The sequence below is a fragment of the Apium graveolens genome, chromosome 6, assembly GCF_009905375.1.
Source record: "Apium graveolens cultivar Ventura chromosome 6, ASM990537v1, whole genome shotgun sequence".
In the NCBI taxonomy this organism is placed as follows: domain Eukaryota; kingdom Viridiplantae; phylum Streptophyta; class Magnoliopsida; order Apiales; family Apiaceae; genus Apium; species Apium graveolens.
The window spans coordinates 84,805,155-84,832,568 of record NC_133652.1 but is presented as its reverse complement, the minus strand read 5'-3'; the positions used below and the strand labels follow the sequence as shown (position 1 = coordinate 84,832,568).

The window sequence follows — 27,414 nt, the reverse complement described above, 5'->3', positions numbered from 1 at the left end:
AGATTCTATCACTTCTTTGAATAAATTGGAGTCCAAAAAAGTAACTCAACTCTTCCATCATACTCATTTTATATTCACTCTGCATGAGTTTTAAGAATCTTTGACATAACTTTTCATTAGTAGAACCAAAAATGAGTTGGTAGATAAAATCTGGAAATTCATGATCTTCAAAGCCAGGTGACTGTTGCATATAAACTTCTTCTTCCATCTCACCATTTAGGAATGCACTCTTTACATCCATTTGATACACCTTAAAATTTGAATGTGCGGCAAATGCAAAAAAGATTCTTATTGCTTCTAGTCTTGTAACTGGAGCAAAAGTTTCATCATTATCAATTCCTTCTTCCCGTGAGTAGCCTTTTGCAATCAACCTTGCTTTGTTTCTTGTCACAATCCCATTTTCTTCCATTTTGTTCCTGAACACCCGCTTTGTTCCAATTACACTTCTGTTCTTTGATGCAGGAACCAACTTCCAAACTTTGTTCCTTTCAAACTATTGCAGATATCCAATCAGGATCAAGTAGAGCTTCTTCAGTTTTCTTAGGCTCAACTTGTGACAGAAAGTATGCATGTAGACATTTATTTGCAGTTGCACTTCTAGTCCTCACTCCAGCATTTGGATCACCAATAATTGCTTCTCTTGTGTGACTTTTATCCCATTTCCTGGCATGAGTTTGTTGACTTGAATTTTTTGTATTTTCTTCATCATTGGCATGACTTGTAGAACTTTCTCCTCTTCCTCCCCCTGAGTTTGTACTATCAAATTTAGATGTTTGAGATGAGCTTCTATTCTCATGATTCACTTGTTCAGTTGACTCTTCATCAATTGTGTTGCTTGTGTTGACTTCATCTTCATCTTCAGAATCTCTATCAATGTTGAGATTTTCAAATTTAAGGGCCTCAGCTTCATTTTATCAAGGCATTCCAAGCCTGGACACTTGTCATCATCAAAAGTCACAATGTGCTTTCCATAATTTTCTTTTGCACAAGCACATAGACTTTGTAGGCAGTTCTCTCCAATGAGTATCCCAGAAAAATTGCTTCAAAAACCTTGGAGTCAAATTTTCTCACATATTCAGAGTTGTTTTTTAGGATATAGCACTTGCTTTCAAACACATGAAGATGCTTCACATTAGGCTTCCTTTTAGATAAGTTTGAGTAGGGTGATTTGCCAATATTCTTGTTAATGAGATATCTGTTTTGAGTATAGCATGCAATGTTGGCAGCTTCTTCCCAAAAACTTGTTGGCAGTTTGGCATCTTGTAGTATTGTTCTAGCAGCCTCTGCTAGTGTTCTATTCTTTCTCTCAACTACCCCATTTTGCTGAGATGTTCTAGCAGCTAAGAACTCTTGAACAATGCCCTTGTCTTTACATAATTAAGTTAAAATTGCATTTTTAAATTATGTGCCATTGTCACTCCTCAATCTCTTCACACAATTTTGATCTTTAGCCTGCTTATCAATCTTTTTAATGTGTTTAATTATGATGTGTGGAGTTTTATCCTTAGAATGCATAAATTTTACCCATGTGTACCTTGAGTAGTCATCCACCATCACAAGTGCATATTTCTTCCTTGAAATTTATAAGACATTTACTGGTCCAAATAAGTCAATGTGAATAAGTTGCAAAGGTGCACTTATGGAATTCACAGTTTTACTCTTGTGACTTGACTTCTTCATTATGCCTTTTTGACCAGCCTCACAAACTTCATTTTGAGCAAACTCCAGATTTGGCATGTCTCTCACTAACTCCTTCTTCACCAAGGTGTTGATTGCCTTGTAATTCAGGTGAGAGAGCTTTTTGTGCCACAGATTGTTTTGCTCTACAAATGCCTTGGTGTAGAAGCAACAAATTCCTTCCTTATTTACGGAGTGTAAATCTGCAACAAACAGGCTTCCCTTTCTTACTCCTTTCAGAGCAACTTTAGTAGTCTTTTTGATGATGATTAAGCATTATCCTTTGTCAAATATAACATTGAATCTTCTATCTGTGAATTGACTGACACTTAGAAGATTCACTTTCAAACCAGCAACCAGTGCTACATCTTCAATGACAACATTTACAGAAATTAACTTGTCATATCCCATTGTGAAACCTTTATTGTTGTCTCCAAAAGTCACTAATGGGCCAACCATCTCCTCAAACTGTGATAACAGGGCTTATCACATATCATATGTCTTGAGCATCGACTATCTATGATCCATATGACTTTCTTCATTTTGCCCTGCACACAATGAGGATTAAGTGTGTTTAGCTACCCAAGCAGTGTTGGGTACTTTCTCCTTGTTAACAGAATTTGAAAAATTGGAATAAGTTGATTTAGAGAGAATGGTGTTCATTGGTTGATTTGCATGTTCCCTTTTAGCTGCAGACCCAATATTGACTTCTTTGAGGTCTACTCTCAGCTTGTGGTAACTTGTCATCACTTTCATGTTGCAAGGAATGCAATAAACTTATCACATAATGAATAGGGATCTTCAATCTTTGCTTCATTATATTTGCATGCTCCAAATCTTGACTCACTAACAGCCATTTTATAAAGGTGAGTTAGAGGATTTGTAGAGCCACATTTCTGACACTGTTTCCTAGGAGCATCTGTAACAAATGCAAAGTTATTGCTCTTATTTATCCCAATCTTCCCAATTCTATTTTTCTTCTTCTTTCCTGTATTCTCAGTCTTAACCTCCTTGATTGGCTTCTTGGGGGTTCGATCCACCATGGGCTTCTTCTCAGTTTTAGGGGTTGGAGTTGTTTCTATGCATTTCTTCTCATTATCCTCATCAACAAGTTCTTGTTTTATGATCAACTCCTCTTCACTGAAATTTATTTCACATGCCTTGAACAAAGGTGAAAACCTTTCTCAACATAGCTGGGACATCTTCACTTACAGTTATTTTTCCCTTGTCACCTTCATTCTTCTTGTTACTATTTATGGCATCATAATCAAGACCAACAGCTATGTTATCACATGGCTTGTTCTTCTCATGGTACTGACCAACTAACTGAGAAGCATTTTTGAATGACTTCAACTTTACTTCATTTTTCTCTAGCTTCTCCCTTAACACAGCTTTTATCTCAGTAGCACACTTTAGCTTGTTCTTAAATATTCATTTCCTTTCTAGCTGTTGTCCTTGTTGAATGTCTGTCCTTTGTTCTTGAAGAACTTTGGCTTCTTCACTCTAATATTAGAGTATTTTCTTGCTAGGTAAACCATGGATTGATCCAACTCATCCAGTTCATCCAAGGTATAAAACTCATCTTCTTCAAGTTCCCGAATGACTTGCTTCTGTGGCTCCTTGTTCTTTTGCTCAACACTTGAGACAGTTAGAGTCTGGATTTCTTGTTCATCATCAGATGAATTACAATCATTAACAACTAGTGCACTTGAACCATCAACAATGTGCCCTTGACCAGCTCTTAAAGATTTTCTTTGAATCATTTCCAATTCATAGGTTTTCAAAATACCATATAAAACCTCCAATGTCATTCTACTCAAGTCTCTCCCTTCTCTTATAGCTGAATTTTATGTTCAAGATGGTCTGGAAGGGTGAGCAAAAAGTTTGAGTTAACTTCCTCAGCTTCATAGTACTTGTCATGAAGTTGCAAGTCATTTATCAATTTATTGAATCTTTCAAAAATATCAATTATACTTTTCTTTGGTTTAGCCATGAAACCCTCATAATGAGACACCGGTATTATCCTTTAGTTGGATCTACTTTCTCTACACCTTTACAAAAAATTTCTATTTTCTCCCAGATCTGTTTAGCTGTGTCACAGTTGACAATGTTGTTGTACATGACATTGTCAAGTGACTCTGTCAGAATTAATTGCAGACCACTGTCAAGAGAGACTTTTTCTTTCTCAATTTCTGTGTATTTTAAAGGATCTTTAGGACCATAGTAAGCTGGGATGACCATGTCTCCATCTATAGACTCTTAAATCCTTTCCATAAGAATAAAAGGTCCATTCTTTAGAATATGGGTGTACAAGGGGTTGGCCATCCTTAGAAACAACATCATGTTTTTCTTCCATAGTGTGTAGTTGATCTTATCAAAGGCTGGTATCTTTATACTGCTAATCTTTTGTGTATTCATTCTTCCAAAATCTTTATATGTTTATTTTGAGATTTTGCTCTGATACCACTTGTTAGATATTGAATACAACACAGGGGGGATGGATATGTTTTGGATATTTTATTCTTTTTCAAACTATTGTTGATGATGAACAAAGCAGTTAATTTGTAGAGATATCGTGTTTAACAGGAATAATAAAGCATGCACAACAAACACAGTATTTTCAAAACTCACTTAACTTTTTATTAAAATTAAGTATGTCTTACTAAAAATTTATGGGTTCTTTTGTAGTAAAGAACTCAGCTCCTATCTTGAGAGAGTTACAATAAAATCTAAATCTGTTTGTTACTTCTAAAAATAAAGGACAAGTGTTTACTTTATAGATTAGTAAACACATGTTTACACAACATGCAATAAGATGTACTAAACTCAACTTTAAGTTATCTCTAAAACTTTCCATTCCTGGCTTAGTGAATCTTTGCAAATCATGTAGGTCTGTGACTTTCCTTTGTCAGTTAATCTTGGCCTTTGATCTTACACTCTTCAAGCTGCTTTTGTAGACTTTTCAATCTAAGTGATTAGATCGTTTGTTAATTGATAATCTAGAATATTTAACTTGTCCGCATTCTGTACTTGAGGTTCATATCGAGATCTCCAGTTTGTTGTATAGAGAACTGACATCTCGATAAGTATTATGGCTTATCGAGATCTCCGAGTTCTCTATAAGTATTTTGACTTGTCGAGATATCTGAGTTCTCTATAAGTGAACTTTACTTGTCGAGGTCTCTGAAACTCTGCATGTAAAAATGACTTGTCAATATCTCCGGGATCTCTATATGCATTTTGACTTGTCGATATCTCTGAGATCTCTAATGAGAAATTGACCTGTCGATATCTGCAATCTTCATATCTTCATTTGACTTATCGATATCTCTCAGTTTTCTATATGCAGAAATAATTTGTCGATATCTCCAATTTTCATATCTTCATTTGACTTGTCGATATCTCTGAGACTTTTATATAAGCCATTTTGGACTTCCCGATAAGTCATTCTGGAGTTCTCGAATGACTTCTCTATGACTTGATCCGTGACTTGTAGATATCTTGACTTAGAATATTTTTCCTAAAACAGATTTATTCAACTCCAAGCTTCTTCACCTTTTCTCTGAGGCATGATCTTGTTGATCTTCTTCCAAAATTTATTCTTAGGCTTGAGACTGTTCACAGAAAAATACTCCAGTCTGATATTTAACATTTTTATAGACTCAAGTAATACAATACAACCATAAGATTTAGTTGTATGATAGCTCTCTGCTAAAAACAAACTGAGTTTCGTTAATGGAACTGTCCTGCTAGACTACCAGGACATAAACTTTAATCATGCACACTATTCCAGTTAGGGATGACAATCGGTTCGGTCAAAATGGGTTTAGCAAAAACCAAACCCAGACCCGATTATTTTTGCCAAACCCGAACTCGGAAAATGTTCGGGTTCGGATTTGTAGATCACTATCAAATTGCACCTTAATTTGCACAAATCCTAGTGAAAAATTACTATAATCTGATTTGAGCAAATTGCTCATAAATTTGACGATATTGAAATTTTTAAGGTTGAATTAGAGGGTTCAGAGAAGACAGTGGATCATTATAACACCCTCCAAATCCGGGGTATAGATTTGGGGCATTATTAACAACAATTACCAACTATACCTGCACAAGCGGAATATTAATATAATAATTACCCCGAACTATCACTACTCAGGATCTTTTAAGGGTTGAGTTTGGAAACAAGAATCATGCACTACACTTTATTACAAACCCAACTAAATAAAACCTGTCTCAAGAACTCTCTTTATTATAAAACTTTATTCTATCTACAGTTTCACTACGCAATCTTTTATTCAAACTACACAAAACTTTTATTCAACCCAACATTACTACTTATCCTGCTACACCTGATCTGGCAATTCAAAGCTCTCTTCGGGAATAGGAAGGAACACTCTTGGTATAAGAGGGTCCCGCTGCTTGACTCGCTTCTTGACTATGCGGGTCCTGATGGGTTTCATTCTCTACCTTAACTGTAAAACAATAGGAGTGACAATAAAAGAAATAAGCCAAAATTGCTCAACAAGCCTGCAACAATATATATATATATATATATATATATTATAAAGAGAGAGAAATAAATGAACCAATAAGCTGCTGGTTTGAACAACCATCTGTATCTGTATATGATAATAATTTGCCAATGATGGCGAGTGCCAAATGAACAAGACTGGAAACAAGAACCAACATATGCACTATAATCTGCTGATCAGTCAGAATATAGTGCGGATCTATACCCAACTGCATAGACCCAACCAACATAAGGAGTACTCAGGCAACTATGGCCTATTAATTAATGGTCTGGGAAAAACCCAGCCTTTATAGTAACCATCCAGTCCAAGGCTGAGCATCCGGAACAATCGGTATGCTATTGATATATCCCAACACCAGAATATACCAGAATATATGTAGGGTAAAAGAATTGAAATATGAACAGGGAATTCAATAAATTGGGTAAATCAAGAATTGAAATGAAACTGGAACAAGTAATGATAAATGGACAACAGTGTATATGAACAATGATTATCAAAGAGAATTGATATGATAGAAAAGAAATATAATTCACTATTCTGAATTTAGAATAGGGGAAAAACTTGCCTTGCGCGTATTTAACCTGGTTTAACTCGCTGTCTTCTGACCCTAGCTTGCTCTGCCTTGCTAACACTGAACAGATCATGGAAAGATAGGTGTTTAGATAATTTACTACATACGTGTATCTTGAATTGATATCACGCAACCTTATCAGTCTACCCATGCGTTTCTATCTGACTCGCATATATATATATATATACATACATTTATACAGCACATCTATTCATATAATCACATAAAGCACGTAGCACGTAAAGCACATAATTAATTTCTAGATTTATAATTATTTTTAGAATCAATTCTGGGCTTATACCTGCATTACTAGTCGTATCTGATTTTATTATAATTTTTCGGGATTTATTCAGCTCAATTATATCCCTACTAGGACCTACGAACTATCAATTATCACCAAACCACTCTTTTTCAGAAGAAATTATAACTTACAACCATTTTTATTGGATTTGTCTCATTTTTCTGAGTCTAGAGGTCTTCGTTTCACTCAAATCGGACTAACGGTTGAATTGTTATGAAGTAAATACGGATGATTTAATTTATTATTCATTATAAATAATTATTACAACCTTTTAAATCCTAAAATAATTTTTACATAATTATTTAAGAAAAATCAAAGTCAAAAATAATTTTTTTATAATTTTTGGAGTTAAAATGAAGAAGTTACGATTTATTGAAAATTATGTGATTAATTATCGAAATAATTAATCACTTTTTAAATATTGAATAAATAAATAACTAATAAATAATTAATAATTACTTATTTAATAATCTAAAATAATAAATCTCTAATTATCAGGATTAATCACAATTTATTATAATATTTCTGAGTCAATCGACTCCAAAATCGACGATCTAAACATCTATACTAACATAATCATCAAACAATTACCAGAACTTCAAACCCGAATTCGAGAAATTAATCCGAAAATTATGAAACACAAATTAATACCTCGGTTGATGATTTTGACGTGATAATCTGATAGAACAGACTTTGGGCTTCAAATCGGTTACTCACACTTCAATTTCTGTCACCGGAATCACCTTCAAAAGTCCGATTGATTCTGCTGCTGTTCTTCACAAAACCCTAACCCTAATCCCCTTTCTTTTTCTTTTTATTTTTTTCTTCTGATTTTTAATTATAATTAACTGATTTAATTAATAGTAATTCAGGTATTTATATTTATGAAAATAATACCCCTAAGTAAAATTAAGGGTCTAATTACACTCCTAATAAAAATATTTGGCCCCAATTTTTATAATTTTTGGGTATTAATAATGAATTTTTAAATATCCAATAAATATAAAATAAATACTAAAAATTCCCAAAAATTGTGAAAAATACAAAAATACAAAGAAAAATGATATATGATAATTTCATAATCATATAAAAATAAAAATGTGATTTTTGTGGGGTTTTTGGTACCCGAAGGGGTCCGGAAAAGTCGTTTTTTCGCGAAAAAGGTCAATTGGTAAAACGTCTAGGGGTTCAGAATAGCGATACGGTATAGGGCATTTTTGGCAAAATAGGGCCAATGATTTTGTTTGAAATACGGGCTTTTAAAACATAGTTTTGAGCTGTACAGGTTTTGATATAATATATATAACTGACGATAGAACGCTCAATAAATATCCAAAACACGTTTGGATCAAAACAACCAACACATAACACATAGCAGTTAGGATTCAACGACTTAACACATTTAATCACATAATAATACTCATAATTATTATTATTATAATATAATACAAGCGTAATTCCTCGGTCGTTACATTCTCCCCCCCTTAACAAGATTCTATCCTCAGAATCTAATTATGCAAATAATTGAGGATACTTTTCTAGCATTTCACTTTCAAGCTCCCAGGTTGATTCTTCAACCACGGGGTTTCTCCATAAAACTTTTACTAATGACACAGACTTATTTCTTAATACCCTCTCTTGCCTATCTAGAATTCTTATTGGCTGTTCTACATATGACAAATCTGCCTGAAGTTCTACTGGTTCATACTCTATTACATGCCTTGTATCAGGATTATACCTCTTAAGCATAGATACATGAAATACGTTGTGAATGTGCTGCATATGGGGTGGTAGAGCTAATTCATACGCAACCTTCCCAATTTTCTTCAAAATCTCAAATGGTCCAACGTATCGTGGCTTCAATTTCCCTTTATTGCCAAATCTGGTCAATCCTTTCCATGGCGATATTTTGAGCAATACGTGTTCTCCTTCCTGATAGTCCATATCCTTCCTGGCTTGGTTTGCATATCTGCTTTGTCTATTTTGTGCGGCCTCGATTCGTTTTCGAATAAGATTAATCTTTTCTTTTGTCTGCTGAATTAATTCTGGACCCAAAATCTTGCGTTCTCCGACTTCATCCCAATGCACGGGTGATCTGCATTTCCTCCCATATAATGCTTCATACGGTGGCATTCCAATACTGGCGTGATAGCTATTGTTATAAGAAAATTCCACTAGGGGTAAATGTTCATCCCAACTGCCTTCAAAATCGATCGCACAAACTCGTAGCATGTCTTCAATCGTTTGAATTGTCCTTTTACTTTGGCCGTCAGTTTGCGGATGATAAGCTGTACTCATATTCAACTTCGTTCCTAGACATTCTTGGAATTATCTCCAAAATCTTGAATTGAAACGAGGATCTCGATCCGATACAATTGATACTGGTACTCCATGACGCATCACAATTTCTTTGAGATACATGTGCACTAATTTGTCGAGCGAAAATCTTTCATTAATTGGTAGAAAATGTGCCGACTTCGTAAGTCTGTCAATGATTACCCATATCGCATCATGATTTGCCCTAGTCCTCGGTAGTCCTACCACAAAATCCATCGCTAGATGTTCCCATTTCCATTCTGGAATGTCTAATGGTTGCAATAACCCACTCGGACGTTGGTGTTCTGCTTTAACTCGCTGGCATGTGTAGCATTTACTCACCCATTCTGCTATCTCTTTCTTCATATTCGGCCACCAAAAGTTTTCCTTCAAATCGCGATACATTTTCGTGCTTCCTGGATGAATGGAATACTTCGAATTGTGCGCATCTCGCATAATTTCTTCTTTTAATTCTGCCACGTTAGGGATCCAGATTCTTGACGCAAAACGTAAAATTCCTTCATTATCTTTCTGAGTTGTAATCTCTTCTCCTGTTAAGCTGTCGTTTTGACTCATCACTTCTTCTTGACAACGGCGAATCTTTTCCAGCAATTCTGGTTGGAAAGTCATAGCGTAGATAGTTTCTGCAGATTCATTGGGAATACGAATTTCGATTTCCAATTTATCGAATTCCCTGGCCAATTCTTCGCATGAAGTCAACCGATTCAATCTTTCTTTTCTGCTTAGCGCATCTGCTACAACATTTGCTTTTCCTGGATGATAACTGATTGTAACATCGTAATCTTTAATCAATTCCAGCCATCGACGTTGTCGCATGTTTAGTTCCTTTTGCGTGAAGATATACTTCAGACTTTTATGATCCGTGTAGATTTCACATTTCTCACCGTACAAATAATGTCTCCACAGCTTCAATGCAAATACAATTGCTGCCAATTCCAGATCATGCGTAGGATATTTCTGTTCATGAAGTTTAAGTTGTCTCGACGCATATGCAATGACGTTACCATGTTGCATCAACACACATCCTAAACCACGATATGAAGCGTCACTGTAAATAACAAAATTTCCTTGCTCGTCTGGCAGTACTAATACTGGTGCCGTCACCAACCGATTTTTCAACTCTTGAAAACTTTCTTCACACTTACTATTCCATTCGAACTTTTCACTTTGTCGAGTTAACTTGGTCAGCGGTGTAGCTATCTTCGCAAAATCTTTGACAAATCTTCGATAATATCCTGCCAAACCTAAGAAACTTCGAACTTCTGTCGGCGTCTTTGGTCTTTCCCAATTCAACACAGCTTCAATCTTTGTTGGATCAACTTGAATGCCTTCTCTGCTGATGATGTGCCCTAGAAACTGCACTTCTTTCAACCAAAATTCACATTTGGAAAATTTTGCATAAAGCTGCTCCTTCCGTAATATCTCCAATGTCGTTCTTAAATGCGCTGCATGCTCTTCTTCCGTCTTTGAATAGATCAAAATGTCGTCAATAAATATAATGATAAACTTATCCAAATACTTCTTGAATATTCGATTCATCAAATCCATAAACGCTGCAGGTGCATTCGTCAATCCAAAAGCCATTACAAGAAATTCATAGTGTCCGTACCTTGTTCTAAACGCTGTCTTTGGAATATCTTCGGCCTTGATCTTTAACTGATGATAGCCTGATCGTAAGTCAATTTTCGAAAACCATGCTGCTCCTTTTAATTGATCAAATAAATCATCAATGCGAGGTAAAGGATATTTATTCTTGATAGTTAACTTGTTCAGCTCACGATAATCAATACACAGTCACATACTACCATCCTTCTTTTTCACGAACAATACTGGCGCACCCCATGGGGATACACTTGGCCTTATAATTCCTTTGTCAAGAAGTTCTTGCAACTGCTTTGCTAATTCCCTCATTTCAACAGGTGCCATTCGATATGGAGTTTTCGAAATTGGTTCAGTTCCTGGCGTCAAGTCAATAGTAAACTCGATTTCTCGATCTGGTGGAAGTCCTGGTAATTCGTCCGGAAAAACATCAAGAAATTCACAAACTACAGGAATATCTTCAATCTTCAAATCTCCCTTATCAACATCCCGTACATAGGCTAAATAAGCTTGACATCCTTGACGTAGCAATCTTCTCGTCTGCATTATTGATAGGAATTTCTGCTTTTGCTTCTCACCTTTAAATATTACCGTTTCATTTTCTTCAGTTTGCAATTTCACTCTCTTATTCGCACAATCAATTTGAGCATTATTACTAGACAGCCAATCCATTCCTAAAATAATATCAAACTCCCCTAACCTAAAAGGTATCAAATCAACTGAAAAATGACATCTCCCTATCTCAATATCACAGCTCGGACATACTCGATCTACTGCAACCTGATCATTATTCGCTAATTTTATAACTAACACTTCATCCAACCACTGAATCTCACAATCTATCTTAGAGATAAAGGCTTCAGAAATAAAAGATCTAGTAGCTCCTGAATCAATCAATACTAAAGCATTTACGGAATTTACAGGGAGTGTACCTGCAACCACATTCGGACTCTGTACCGCTTCCTTCATTGACATGTTGAAAGTTCTTGCTCTGGGCTGATTTTGCTGTGGTAGTGGAGGTGGAGGTAATGCTAAAATTCTTGGAATACTGGCAGCCATTGCAATTCCTCTACAGTCTTTGGCGATATGTCCTTTTCTCCCACATTGGAAACAAGTAACTTCTGCCTTTCCCATTGGACATTCTCCAGAATAGTGTCCCCTTTGCTTGCACTTGAAACACGTAACATTTAGCTTGTTGCAAACTCCTGTATGCTTTCTACCACACGTTCTGCAATCAGGTATAGGCGGTCGAATAAGCCTTTGCTGAGTTGGGGCAGGTAGTCGATTACCCATCCTCTGGTTATTTTGTTCTGGTCTCCTAAAGTTTACTTTTCCTCGAGCTTGAAATCCCGGCCTTTTGTTGAAACGATTCTGAAAATTCCCTGGTCCTTTCTCTTTCTGAGCTGCTTCGCTTTCTCCTTCAATAATTATAGCCTTCTGAACAACAGCCGTATAAGTTGTCAATTCAAACACAGCTACCCTGCTACGAATCCATGGTTTCAGTCCTTGCTGAAATCTCTTGGCCCGCTTCTCGTCCGTATCCACCTGTTCTGGAACAAACCTTGCCAATTCAGTAAACTTAGTCTCATAATCTGCAACCGATAAGTTGTCTTGTTTCAGCTCCAGGAACTTGATCTCCATCTGGTTCTTCATAAAATGAGGAAAATATTTCTCCAAGAAAAGATCAGTGAATCTGTTCCAGGTCACCACACCTTCTTCCAAAGCTTTCTTTGATTCCCACCAGTAATTAGCTTCGCCTTTTAGAAAATAGCTAGCGAACTCTGTCTTCTGCTCTTCCTCAATCTTTACCAACGAAAAAGCCTTTTCCATCTCTTTCAGCCAAGCTCTCACTTTTGTAGGATCTGTGGAACCCATAAATTCCGGTGGCTTCACCGACTGAAATTGCTTGAAAGTAGTCGTAGGTGCTGCTGGTGGTATTTGATGTCCTGGATGAGCGGCTTGCTGTAACATCTGTTGTTGGAACTGCTGTTGTTGCTGCTGCATTTGTTGTTGCATCATCAACATCTGCTGTTGCATGAGATTAAACATCTGATCCATCTGTTTATTATTGTTTTGGCCATCGGTGTTTCCATTCGATGAGTCAGGCTGCGCTTTTCTCTTAGGTGCCATTTTTCTGGTAAATAAATAATGGATCTTATTTAATAACAGTATATTAAACATATATTAAAACAGTCGATTCGAGAAATAAAATAACTTATTAAATAACTGAATAGATAAAACAGTATGATATGTTTTAATTTTTTTTTTTTTTTTTACAACATGATCGTGAATAAAACTATATTTGTAAATATGCAATGGTACTGAAATAAATGTAAATGCTTAAATGACTGGAAATAAAATAAAGAAAACGTGCAAAAGATTATCTCATATATATATATAGGTAGAACACCAGCTACAGGTGTCAGTGCTTGATACAAAAACCTATGATATAACAGTCGTACTGCTACTACTATCAGTCAGAGTCAGTAGCTACACTCATACAATACTATACTGCCTCTATCTACAAAATATACATAATACAGCACTCATCGATCTACTAATCTCAAAATCCTGGTGGTACATGGCTCAATTCCTCCTGCACTGCCTCTAGCACTGCCTCGGTAAGTCCCAATGCTCTGCGATATGCTGTCTCCGCACTAAGATCCTGCTGTCTCAAATCAGTAAGCTGCTGAAAACTAACCCGGTGAATATGATGTAGTCTCTCTCTCAGTATATAATCCGGTCGTAATGCTCTGACAGGACCATCCGTCTGTGTCTCATACAATCCGAGGATCTCTCTACACTGGTTCTGCCATCTAATCCTCTCCCCCCTCTCTGCCTGAAAGCGCTGGTAAGTCACGGTATGATGCTCATGAAGATCAGTGCTGGAACCTCGAGAAGGTAATGGTCCATCTACCACGATCTCATCCATAAACTCTGGCTGAGGAAACTGATAAACTCCTGGAACAGGTGCATAAATGGCTAATGGGGCAGGAAATAAGACAGGCTGCTCCATAGGCGCATACACAGGCGGCTCTGCCTCTGGCTCCATCGGTGGCATCTCTGGAATCTCGACTGGTGGCATAGGAATCTGAGGCTCTAAATCCTCCCACTGCGGAAGATCACCCATATCAGGAATATCAAACATCGGAAACTCTAATGGTGGAATATCTGGTATCTCTGGCTCAACGTATGGAAAATAATCTGCAAAACCTGGTACCTCCGGGGGAAGTGGTATCTCTGGTGCTGGCTCAGGTGGTAATGGAGGTAAGATCTGCTCTGACACTGGGGCTACTACCTGTGCATCCACTGGATCTGTCTCGGTCCTCTCCGTAGATGATGATAAAGAAGCCATCTAATATACATAAAAATAATAACACAAAACAATCAAATCACAATTCTATAACTCATAACTTCTAATCACATAGACTAACAGTCCTAACACTCTTACTCTCATCCTATCTTATTTTCCTATCTTATCTTAACCCTAACATTCTTGTTTTCCAAGGTCAATCCTAAGCTCTGATGCCAACTATAACACCCTCCAAATCCGGGGTATAGATTTGGGGCATTATTAACAACAATTACCAACTATACCTGCACAAGCGGAATATTAATATAATAATTACCCCGAACTATCACTACTCAGGATCTTTTAAGGGTTGAGTTTGGAAACAAGAATCATGCACTACACTTTATTACAAACCCAACTAAATAAAACCTGTCTCAAGAACTCTCTTTATTACAAAACTTTATTCTATCTACAGTTTCACTACGCAATCTTTTATTCAAACTACACAAAACTTTTATTCAACCCAACATTACTACTTATCCTGCTACACCTGATCTGGCAATTCAAAGCTCTCTTCGGGAATAGGAAGGAACACTCTTGGTATAAGAGGGTCCCGCTGCTTGACTCGCTTCTTGACTATGCGGGTCCTGATGGGTTTCATTCTCTACCTTAACTGTAAAACAATAGGAGTGACAATAAAAGAAATGAGCCAAAATTTCTCAACAAGCCTGCAACAATATATATATATATATATTATAAAGAGAGAGAAATAAATGAACCAATAAGCTGCTGGTTTGAACAACCATCTGTATCTGTATATGATAATAATTTGCCAATGATGGCGAGTGCCAAATGAACAAGACTGGAAACAAGAACCAACATATGCACTATAATCTGCTGATCAGTCAGAATATAGTGCGGATCTATACCCAACTGCATAGACCCAACCAACATAAGGAGTACTCAGGCAACTATGGCCTATTAATTAATGGTCTGGGAAAAACCCAGCCTTTATAGTAACCATCCAGTCCAAGGCTGAGCATCCGGAACAATCGGTATGCTATTGATATATCCCAACACCAGAATATACCAGAATATATGTAGGGTAAAAGAATTGAAATATGAACAGGGAATTCAATAAATTGGGTAAATCAAGAATTGAAATGAAACTGGAACAAGTAATGATAAATGGACAACAGTGTATATGAACAATGATTATCAAAGAGAATTGATATGATAGAAAAGAAATATAATTCACTATTCTGAATTTAGAATAGGGGAAAAACTTGCCTTGCGCGTACTTAACCTGGTTTAACTCACTGTCTTCTGACCCTAGCTTGCTCTGCCTTGCTAACACTGAACAAATCATGGAAAGATAGGTGTTTAGATAATTTACTACATACGTGTATCTTGAATTGATATCACGCAACCTTATCAGTCTACCCATGCGTTTCTATCTGACTCGCATATATATATATATACATACATTTATACAGCACATCTATTCATATAATCACATAAAGCACGTAGCACGTAAAGCACATAATTAATTTCTAGATTTATAATTATTTTTAGAATCAATTCTGGGCTTATACCTGCATTACTAGTCGTATCTGATTTTATTATAATTTTTCGGGATTTATTCAGCTCAATTATATCCCTACTAGGACCTACGAACTATCAATTATCACCAAACCACTCTTTTTCAGAAGAAATTATAACTTACAACCATTTTTATTGGATTTGTCTCATTTTTCTGAGTCTAGAGGTCTTCGTTTCACTCAAATCGGACTAACGGTTGAATTGTTATGAAGTAAATACGGATGATTTAATTTATTATTCATTATAAATAATTATTACAACCTTTTAAATCCTAAAATAATTTTTACATAATTATTTAAGAAAAATCAAAGTCAAAAATAATTTTTTTATAATTTTTGGAGTTAAAATGAAGAAGTTACGATTTATTGAAAATTATGTGATTAATTATCGAAATAATTAATCACTTTTTAAATATTGAATAAATAAATAACTAATAAATAATTAATAATTGCTTATTTAATAATCTAAAATAATAAATCTCTAATTATCAGGATTAATCACAATTTATTATAATATTTATAACTTATCGATATTTATTCGATTAGATCGATTATTTACAAATAATCAATCGATTCTATTAACGGATACGCTATTTATCGAATATCTACTATGTGCTCGAATTATAATCTAACTCAACGATTAATTACTCGTATAAATACGAGCTACTCGCAATCCTCACATAATTATCGAACTATTACATTATTACTGAAACTTATACGATTCGTTAATCAATTAATTATCGGTATTTAATTATACGATACAAATAATCACTACAATATTATTCGAATAACTATCGCTCGAATAATAATTCTCATTATCGAATCATTACTCGTAATAATAACTAATTATCGAATTATTAATCATATTATTTAATTATTTTTAATCCTTATTTATTAATTAATTACCTAATTATTAATTAATTACCTAATTATTAATTAATTAGATAACTAATAAATAATTAGATAAATAATTAAATAATTAATTAAATAATTAAATTCGAATTTATAAATTAATAAAATAATTTAGAAATTAATAATACTATTTTTCAGAATTTAAAACTAATTTTTAATTAATTATTAGAATTTTTAAAACTGATTTTCTGATTTTAGAAAATATAATAAATAATTAATATATCAGAAACACAACACAGGTTTTCAGATTAGGGTTTTTAGGATCAAACCCGGGTCGAAACCGGGTTGCAAACCGGGTCGTCCCCAACCCAATCGGGTCGGGAAGAACAGCCGGCCGTTGCCCAGATTCCGGCCCGGCGGAAACTTCCGACGAAGCAAAAACGGCAATCAATCGGCCTCGTTTCTTCTGCTGCTTCGTTCCCTTTCGTTCCCAGGCCTCCCCTGTCGTGTTCCTCCTTCGTTTTATCCGTCCCCGCCGCCTAAACCACCGATAACAGCGGCGGCGGCGCCGCTTTTCCGGCGAGACAAAACCCGAAGCCAAACTCGACAAAACCGGTGTCAATCGACTCCAAAATCGACGATCTAAACATCTATACTAACATAATCATCAAACAATTACCAGAACTTCAAACCCGAATTCGAGAAATTAATCCGAAAATTACGAAACACAAATTAATACCTCGGTTGATGATTTTGAAGTGATAATCTGATAGAACAGACTTTGGGCTTCAAATCGGTTACTCACACTTCAATTTCTGTCACCGGAATCACCTTCAAAAGTCCGATTGATTCTGCTGCTGTTCTTCACAAAACCCTAACCCTAATCCCCTTTCTTTTTCTTTTTCTTTTTTTCTTCTGATTTTTAATTATAATTAACTGATTTAATTAATAGTAATTTAGGTATTTATATTTATGAAAATAATACCCCTAAGTAAAATTAAGGGTCTAATTACACTCCTAATAAAAATATTTGGCCCCAATTTTTATAATTTTTGGGTATTAATAATGAATTTTTAAATATCCAATAAATACAAAATAAATACTAAAAATTCCCAAAAATTGTGAAAAATACAAAAATACAAAGAAAAATGATATATGATAATTTCATAATCATATAAAAATAAAAATGTGATTTTTGTGGGGTTTTTGGTACCCGAAGGGGTCCGGAAAAGTCGTTTTTCGCGAAAAAGGTCAATTGGTAAAACGTCTAGGGGTTCAGAATAGCGATACGGTATAGGGCATTTTTGGCAAAATAGGGCCAATGATTTTGTTTGAAATACGGGCTTTTAAAACATAGTTTTGAGCTGTACAGGTTTTGATATAATATATATAACTGACGATAGAACGCTCAATAAATATCCAAAACACGTTTGGATCAAAACAACCAACACATAACACATAGCAGTTAGGGTTCAACGACTTAACACATTTAATCACATAATAATACTCATAATTATTATTATTATAATATAATACAAGCGTAATTCCTCGGTCGTTACAATCATGCCTCTATGAATAAAATTGTTGGTGAAATAATACAATAATCTTGACCTTTAGTATACTTGTATTGAACATGCTGCTAAAAACCTATTTAAACGACTTTAATGCAATAGTTTGTAAAAAGTATATTTTTTAGTACTAATATTAGTAATATATTATATTACGTACTTATAAAATGAAAAATATCATTTATATATTAACACGGGTTTCAGATCAAGTTCGTGTCTGAACGAAACGATTTTCGGGTCGGGTTCGAAATAGTATGCTTTAAACCAAAATCCGACCCGAAAATGATTCGGGTTTAAAAATCAAACCCGAACCCGAATCCAAACACGAAATATTCAGGTTCGGTAAAACCCGATCGGGTCGGTACAGATCGGGTATCCATCAGTTCGGTATAAATTGTCATCCCTAATTCTACTGCCCCTTAATTATACCAACTACAACATCTCTATTAAATCATAAATTTAATTATTTAAAATATAAAATTTTGATTTTTTTTAATTTCATATAAATTATATAAATTACATATTTATTTAATTATTTAGATAATCAGATCGGTTCTTACCAGTTTGGTTTTAACTAATAACCAGAACTAAACCCATGAAATCAGTTCGGTTCTTAATATTTCGGTTTTGATTTTGCTTCGATTTTTTCGGCTCGATTTTTTTTGGTTTTTACTGGTTATGGTTCGGTTTCGATTTGTTTTCGGTTTTTTGCTCACACCTACGTACTTTCACGTTTTCAAGCCCTCATTTCTCCGTTTTTGTGATTCAAACTCATTTTCTACGAAGCGTAATTATCATATATTTTCTTTTGTCTCTGATCTAAATTAATTTTGCTATTAATATTACGTAAGTAATCTTTACTCTAATTTTTTTTGATTTTAGTAATTTGCATTTCAATATTTTATATTCATGTGTTAAATAATTATGTTAAAATTTTGATTTTTTTAGAAAAATTATAACTTATAAGTTACCCCCTTAGTTTCACCCAACTTTTTCCATCGTGGGACATAACTCGTCACAAATTTTAAAACTCTTATAAAATGCGTTGGATAAATTTTTTCTCCTAAATATAGATATGATGTTCAATTTTTTGTACAAGATTTTTTTTTAAAATAAATTATAGAACTATATTTTATATTAACCTTCAAATCCATGTCAAATATAAAAAAAACTGAAAAAATTATAAAAAAATGAGTGAGACGAAGGTAATATCATTCACCAAACACATCACTAACTTATAAATAAAATTATTCAAACACCTTATTCACTTATAAGTTATAATTTATAATTTATAAATTATAAGTAAAATTATCCAAATACTCAAATCACTTATCACTTATATTATGTTCATATCACTTGCATTTTTTTAAGAAAACTTAAACCGACCCATCGAAATCACGTTAATAAAGAGGGGGAAATTACTTAATAACTAAAATAAAAAGAAAAAAGAAAGAAGAACACACCTCTCGCCCCCTCTTTATCCTGTTTGTTATATCTACTTGTAGTAGCTACAATTTCACAAACTAATAATTCACATTCACATACAGCTAATAGCTGATGACGCCACAGGCTTATCCCAGCCAAAACTTCAATTTCTAGGGTTTTATATCTTCTTGTTCGTTTGTTTCTTCCGTACAACATATCCATAGATCTGTTTGTATCTATATACATGAAGAACTCGAATTTAGATCTGTTCGATCCTCGCTCGGAGGTCATGGATTCCGATTACTCGTCGGAAGGCGTTCGCGACGGCGATTTCGGTTTCGCTTTTAACGATAGTAACTTCTCGGACCGGACTCTTCAGATCGAGATCATCGCTGAGTCGCCGGAGACTCGCTCTGATGCCGAAGGTTGTCAGAGTCTCGCTGATTGGGCTCGAAATCGGAAGCGTCGCCGAGAAGATATTAAAAAGGAGACCGGTATGTAATTGTGTGTTTGTGTGTGCGTGTGTGTGTTTAGTTGTTTTTAAGTGTTTTTGAATTGAATTTATTGTTTGTTTGAGGTTAGAGATGTGTAAATTTATCATTTGTGTATTGAATATGTTTGTAGGCACACGGATAAGATGTTGACTTTATGAATTGTTTTTTTTTTCAAGTTTGATCGAGTGAATTGAGAGTATTTGTAGGTTTAAAATGAGTTTGAAAGTTAATTTGGAAAATTTTGAGAAATCGATGTGGATTTTTATATTTTTATGTAAAATTTGATTTTGGAAGAGTAAGATGAGCTGAAGAGCCTTGGTAGTTTTGTGATATGTGATGGTATGTGATTCTGTGTGTATGGATGAGCATGTGAGTTCAGCCAATTTGTTTCCATAATATTATGTGTCAGGGAACTAGGAGTATAGTGAGTTTATGAATTTGAAGTGCTGAAACAAGCTTATTTGCTACTACTGAATAGAATGTTCATTTTAACAAATTTTTATATTGAAGTTGAAGGCTGTTTTGATTTTTTTATTTTTTCATTGGTTCCTGCACATATTTTTGTACCGTCCTATTTGATTAGAGTTGTTCACTTAAACATTGATTGTGTATGTTTATTAAATGTTCTTTGTGCAAAGTTTACCAAAAATAGGTTAATAGGGTAACTTGCATTTTGTATGAGGGACAATTAATGCGCTAACGTATCAGTAATAAATACAGCTGTTGACATCAACGTGGGTCCAGAAGAGCAGATAGTGAATTGCAACCAACCTGATGCGGAGGATGAAAACGAAGACGAAGAAGCTGTTGCAATGAATGAAGAACCAAATTCAGGTATTTAAAGATCCATTTTTAGAAATTATATTTTTTTCGTCACTGTATTCATAATATTAGTGTTGTTTAATACTTTAATGCACAGTCTTAGAAGGCCCAAGACATAATTTTGAAGTGGCAAAAAAAAAACTTAATCACAAAATTAACAGTAAATTAATACGTTGCATAGTCGTATCTTTTAAACATTAATAGAGAATATATGACACAACACAAATGTCAATAAATAAGCATGAAGCATCTATCAATAACGTTCAGCAATTCAAAATTTTCAAAGTCATCATGTAGCTTAATCTCCAGCCCCTCAAAATTTTTCGATCTTTCTCTTCATCATCTTCATCTATTAGAGTTGAAGAAGCTGCTTCACGAGTTGCATCTAAGGTGGATGTACCTCTTGTTTGAAAGACCGGGAGATATGGATTTTTTCCCAATCTTTTGTAAGCGTCTTTTCGTCATTTTAACAAATTTGTAATGCTTATCAAGCGAAAGCATTTAACATAAAACAAAATAAATAAATCCATAAAGGCTTCATGTAGCTGGTGACACCATCGTTATCAGGATTGCAGTTTACTATATTAGTGAGTGTGCAATTTTTTTTACTGCACCGCATGGAATAGTAACAACTTGACAGTATATTAATGAGAAGTTGTGTACCGTTTTCCTTAATGTGCAACCTTAAACCTTTTTTACGACAAGTATTCACTTAGGAGATTGACTGTTTTTTTTACCAAAGCGATTGATTCTTTTATTATTATATTATGAAGTGGATTGGTGTACATTGTAGATAAAGGTGCTTAAAGTCTGATTGTAGTAATCTGCTACTCAGTACTCATTGTTACTTTGCTGGCATTATGTCTGTTCTATGGGGTATAGAAGATGTATGTTTTCGATTATAATTTATGACTTTTATCTACACTTAATGCACCATGTGATAGCATAGATAGGTTAGTAGGTTATATTATGTAATTATCTTTTGGTTATAGATTCTTTTTTGTTTAGAGTTCCTATTATCCGAAGAGATACTAGGTTACTTTCTCTTAAAAGTTAGTCTTCGTCGCTCATGTAATTGCAGGAGACGAGGCTGCAGATAGTAATGACTCAAATTGGAGCATGGAGTGTTCTACAGTTCTCAGAGTCAAAGTTTTACATATTAGCTCTCCAATTTTGGCAGCCAAAAGTCCATTTTTCTATAAGGTAAGATATGTTACTTTCTATACTTCATATATATATATAAGGGAATGATCAAATACAAACTAAAATTGAAATAGAAACTAGGAACCAATCTAAGCCATTAGATTTACCTAATCTAATGGTCCCCCCTAAATCACTCCATCCAACTACTCTGCACCCTCCCACACCCAATTTCAGCTTTTCCCCTCCGTTTTTAATTTGATTTTTCCCGTCAAACCGTAAGTTTTTTTTTAAAATCCGATTTCACTGTATTTTCTACATCTCTCAACGATCGATTTGCATACCATATGTGTTATATTTCGAATTAATTTAAAAAAATTATTTGATTTCTAGTTTCTATTTTAAATTGGTTTCTATTAGAGTAGCCCCCTATATATATATATACTTGTAAAATTTTAAATGTTCATTTTCTATCTATTTAACATTTGCAGCTGTTTTCAAATGGAATGAGAGAGTCCGAGCAGCGACATGTAACTTTACGGATCACCGTCTCTGGTAAGGTTTATGGTTTCAGTTTCTTTCATACGAGGACTTGGTTCTTATTTTTAGATGAGGAAACACTGGTCTATTGGAACCGTATCTTGAATTATGCATGATTTGGATCATAGTTGTACACTTTTCATAGCCATATTACTGGTTCATATCTTTCACACTGCAGTGATGTGAAAATTTAACGAGTACTTGGATATCTCTGAATTAGTTCGATGGAGCATGCTTTTTTTAAAATATTTGAGTTGGATGAGTATATCTTGTCGCATTTATTGCTTTGCATCTGATAACAATAATTAACTGTTCATTTTATATCATATCATGACCTTTGTTTCTCTCATTTGACAGAGGAAGCTGCCCTTATGGAGCTCCTAAATTTTATGTATAGCAACACCTTATCAGTCACTACTGCCCCTGCTTTGCTTGATGTGTTGATGGCTGCTGATAAATTTGAGGTTGCTTCATGCATGAGGCACTGCAGCCGTTTGTTGCGGAATTTGTCCATGACACCTGAGTCCGCATTGCTGTATCTAGAGCTTCCTTCCAGTGTCCTGATGGCTGAGGCTGTTCAGCCATTAACAGATGCTGCTAAGCAGTTTCTGGCCGTACGTTACAAAGACATGACCAAGTAAGTTTGGTTTACTTGCAAAATTTTGTTGGTCATGCTTTATAACTTGTAGCTCATTGCTTAATAAGCAGGTTCTTAAGAAAGAGCTAGATAAGCTTTAGTGTCGTATGGTTATCTATTCAGAATGGTTTAATTTAAAATTTGAACAATAATGATCCTAGTTTTTTTAATTAATAAGCTATTACATTATTGTCTAGGTTCCAAGATGAAGTCATGAGCTTGCCTCTTGCTGGAATTGAAGCAATCATGTCAAGTGATGATCTCCAAGTGGCATCAGAGGATGCAGTGTATGATTTTGTATTGAAGTGGTCTAGGGCTCAGTACCCAAAAATTGAAGAGCGGCGGGAGATCTTGGGTTCACGTCTTGGCCGCCTCATCCGTTTCCCTTACATGACTTGTCGCAAGCTTAAAAAGGTGTTAGTTTGCAATGACTTTGATCATGACCTAGCTTCTAAGGTTGTGCTTGAGGCACTCTTCTTTAAAGCTGAGGCCCCACACCGGCAACGTAGCCTAGCTGCAGAGGATTCTCCTACAACAAACCGCCGTTTTGTGGAGAGAGCCTACAAGTATCGGCCTGTCAAAGTGGTTGAGTTTGAACTTCCGAGACAGCAGTGTGTGGTTTACTTGGATCTGAAGCGTGAGGAATGTACTAATCTATTTCCATCTGGGAGAGTATATTCACAGGCATTCCACTTAGGAGGACAAGGTTTCTTTCTTTCTGCACATTGCAACATGGATCAGCAGAGCTCTTTTCATTGTTTTGGCTTGTTCTTGGGAATGCAAGAAAAAGGATCCGTCACTTTTGCAGTTGACTATGAATTTGCAGCAAGGTCAAAGCCAGCAGAAGAGTATACAAGTAAATACAAAGGCAATTACACTTTCACCGGGGGCAAGGCAGTGGGTTACCGTAACTTGTTTGGCATGCCATGGACGTCATTCATGGCTGATGACAGTCCTTACTTTATCAATGGCATACTTCATCTAAGAGCTGAGCTTACGATACGACAGTGACTTGTCACACTTTCTTATGTAGCTACTTGGTTGTTCCTTGTCAGTTATCTTCTGTACGCCACCGTTGCAAAATGAAAGTTTAGAAACGTGTTTCGCGTATATCCGTTGAATTTCTTTAAAGGTGTTCATTTTGGACTGCTTGCCAAAACATTAAGGCGTGGTGTACATTTGATGACTGAATTAAAAGTTGTGTTGCATATTCTCTGCAACTAAGATTATTAAATCTGTATGCATATGCTCAAGTGGCAATGCCTTTCAGTTTTGAAATTGTAGTACATTGCCTTTTGTGAACTTGGTTGTATAAGTGGCCACTTGCAAGGCCTTTTTCTATCACATAGTATATTTACGTAAAATGAATAATCAACGCCGCTAATTTATAGAAAATGGACATAATTTCCGTTTGTTGATGGAATTTGTATTTGATTATTTTTTAGCATAGTTTGGTATATAAAATTAGAGCTGCAGACGAACACTTAGTCGAGTTTATTTATTTTTAAATTTAACTCGGTCGAGCTGAGTTTAATAATCAAACAAAGTCAAGCCTGAAATTTGTCCGAAATGAGCTGAACTTTTTTTTTTTTAAATCGAGCCCAACCGAGTATAATAAGCAAATAGAAAGTGATGTCAAAATTGGCTCGCTAAAAGAGCTGATACTAGCGTGCTCACGAACAATTAAGCTAAAAGAGCTGATCCCAGCATGCTCACGAACAACTAAGCCGAGCCAAGTTTGAACTGAGCCGAATTGTCTATTAATAATTCACATTTATTTTTACTCGACCGACATTAACGTATAATAATTCATAGTTTCATAAGTTACAAAGAGATTATATAGTGATCTTTATTTTATAATGTTATACACTCGTATCGTATACTTATTTCCTAACGTATATTATTTTTTTATAAATAGAGTTTGAAAAACATATCTAATTTAATTTAAAATATTTAAACATTTGTAACTTTAGAAATCGTTTACTTTTTAAATTGTTAATGTCTAAATTTTATTATGTTTTAATTTTTTACTATTTGGTTTTTAATAAATCACCAGTTATGAAAATGTGAAGAACTAGAGATATAAAGATTGCGATAATAATGTTCGATAATTTTTTTACGAAAAAATTAAGTGTTTAATTTAGAAATATATACAAAATTTCTAAAATAATTAAATTATTAATAAATGACAAGAAAATTGTACTAATTAAAATATTTAAATAATTAATAATAATTTATTAATTAAATATATATAAAATCGAGGGTTTTTAGAAAATATCCAAGTTGCATAAATTAGTTTCAAAAATACTATCCGCAACATTTGCAATCTCGTATGTAATTTTGAACAACTTCCTTGGCACCATTTTCAACCTCAGATGCAACTTCGAGTAACCTCCTCTCCCTTATATGCAACATTAATCGTATTTTTGTAAATAAGTTACTAAAAACATGATTTTTTTTTGATAAATTCCCTATAAACTTTGTCCGAGTCGAGTTAGCCGAGTTTGAGCCATTTCGAGCTAAATAATCTGATTCCGAGCCGAACAGACAAAAAACTCGACTCAACTTATTTACTCATCCGAGCTCATTTTTATATTCAAGATCGGCTATTTAAAAAAATAAACTGAATCACGTTTACTTAAATGAGTCAATGGCGAATTTTATTCACGAATGACTATGTTCATTTACGGCCATATATACAAATTTTATTTGAGATACACACCGTGGCTATTCAAAGAATCAGGTACTTGAGTCATCAAATAGAACAAAATTTAAAGAAACATGTGCCCTGATGCGCAGAAGTGCTTGATAACAATAAAATATGTGGGTGTTACCCACCTCAAGTGGGTTATCGACATTCTTTACCAGCACATCTACCGTTTAGAGATGGTCACTTTCTATAACTACTGGTTGATGTTATATTCATAATCTTCCCTCTCAAGATTACCAAAAGCTTCTGCTTCGCCTTCCAAGATGATAGAAACATCACCCTCCACTTTCATAATTTTCCCTCTCAAAAACGATCTTTTCAAGTCTCGAAGAACCATGCCCACTGAGAATGAAGATAGTTGCGTCTACATTTAATTTTAAACTTCCTTCTTCAGGTGCACTCCATTTCAAATTTCTGCTACAATTATTACTCCAACATTGATTATCACTTTATGTTTTTGTTGTGCCTCCCTCCAGCTAAACATCTGGTTTAAACTCCATTCCATGACTACCACTGGTGTCATCACTCACTGTCCCTCACCACCTTGTATCGAGCAAACCATAACCCGAAACTGCTGCAATATTATCAATTGTCTCGTTGGGCGTGTTACTTAAATGTTCTAGAAACCGGGCAGGGCAGATTTAATGCGACTCATACGATAATAGATACCCTTGTAATGCCACGGCAAAATAACAGTTATAGAAGACATGAAGGAGATGTTTTACATCCGTGTTAAACATTGGATAGACAATGGGAGACTGAACTCCTTTATGACACAGTAAATTGCGAATGGGGAATCTGTAACCTCCATATATGACTCCAACTAATCGAATGCACCATATCATTGCCAACAAAAATCTGAGAATACCGGCTGATAACTCTATTTCTTCTCCGGTCTTCTCCTCTCCCTCTACGAGCTCAAGCCCCGGTCTTCTCCTCTCCCTCTACGAGCTCAAGCCCAATACACGGGGCAAGTGTTGCGTGGTTAAACTTCTGTGTAGGGGTTTCGGTAAAACAGAACCGGAGGCGGTCGTGTCCCCGAGTCAATTCCGGTGTGAGAATAAAAATGGGTTTCTTGAAGGAGAAGAAGGAGCTATTCAAATAATATATGCAGTTTTTGGGCCCTTTTATAGGCTCCCAAATTTAGGGTTATAGGGGTTTGTACCTCTTCATCCTAACCCTTGGTGATTCTTGGTTAGTTAATGATTGGACGGTTTAGACTGCTAGTGGGGCCCGGCTGTCCCTTTGCAGCTGGAGTGTCTTGAGATTTACATACATGGACGGCTTGGATGTTGTTGTTCCATTTCTGATAA

At 35.0% G+C, this 27,414-nt stretch overlaps 2 protein-coding genes across 2 annotated transcripts; one reads left to right on the top strand and one right to left on the bottom strand.

Annotated features, from left to right (window-relative positions):
• Positions 1-2,829: 2,829 nt before the first annotated feature.
• Positions 2,830-14,987, bottom strand: LOC141665278 (uncharacterized). Its single transcript, XM_074471259.1, has 4 exons — positions 14,863-14,987; positions 14,241-14,375; positions 13,938-14,132; positions 2,830-3,003 (listed from the first exon to the last, which is right to left on the bottom strand). Exons 1-4 carry the CDS (start codon positions 14,971-14,973, stop codon positions 2,830-2,832), a joined length of 615 nt encoding a protein of 204 aa, XP_074327360.1. The 5' UTR covers positions 14,974-14,987.
• Positions 14,988-19,768: 4,781 nt separating this feature from the next.
• Positions 19,769-24,755, top strand: LOC141664262 (BTB/POZ domain-containing protein POB1). Its single transcript, XM_074470177.1, has 6 exons — positions 19,769-20,252; positions 20,973-21,086; positions 22,156-22,277; positions 22,706-22,769; positions 23,112-23,391; positions 23,589-24,755. The coding sequence occupies exons 1-6, from the start codon at positions 20,003-20,005 to the stop codon at positions 24,400-24,402; spliced, it is 1,644 nt and encodes a 547-aa protein (XP_074326278.1). The 5' UTR covers positions 19,769-20,002; the 3' UTR covers positions 24,403-24,755.
• Positions 24,756-27,414: the final 2,659 nt, after the last annotated feature.

Bases quoted from the DNA above. Each gene is read 5' to 3' on its own strand.
- LOC141665278 (XM_074471259.1), bottom strand. From the start codon at position 14,973: ATGAAACCCATCAGGACCCGCATAGTCAAGAAGCGAGTCAAGCAGCGG. The intron at 14,376-14,862 runs GTGTAGCAGGAT...TATGTATATTAG, and splicing joins GCTTTGAATTGCCAGATCAG to ATGGCTTCTTTATCATCATC. The intron at 3,004-13,937 runs GTAGATGGACCA...AATGCTTCTCAG, and splicing joins AGTTTATGGATGAGATCGTG to TTAGTTGGTCAGTACCATGA.
- LOC141664262 (XM_074470177.1), top strand. From the start codon at position 20,003: ATGAAGAACTCGAATTTAGATCTGTTCGATCCTCGCTCGGAGGTCATG. The intron at 20,253-20,972 runs GTATGTAATTGT...TAATAAATACAG, and splicing joins AGATATTAAAAAGGAGACCG to CTGTTGACATCAACGTGGGT. The intron at 22,770-23,111 runs GTAAGGTTTATG...CTCATTTGACAG, and splicing joins TTTACGGATCACCGTCTCTG to AGGAAGCTGCCCTTATGGAG.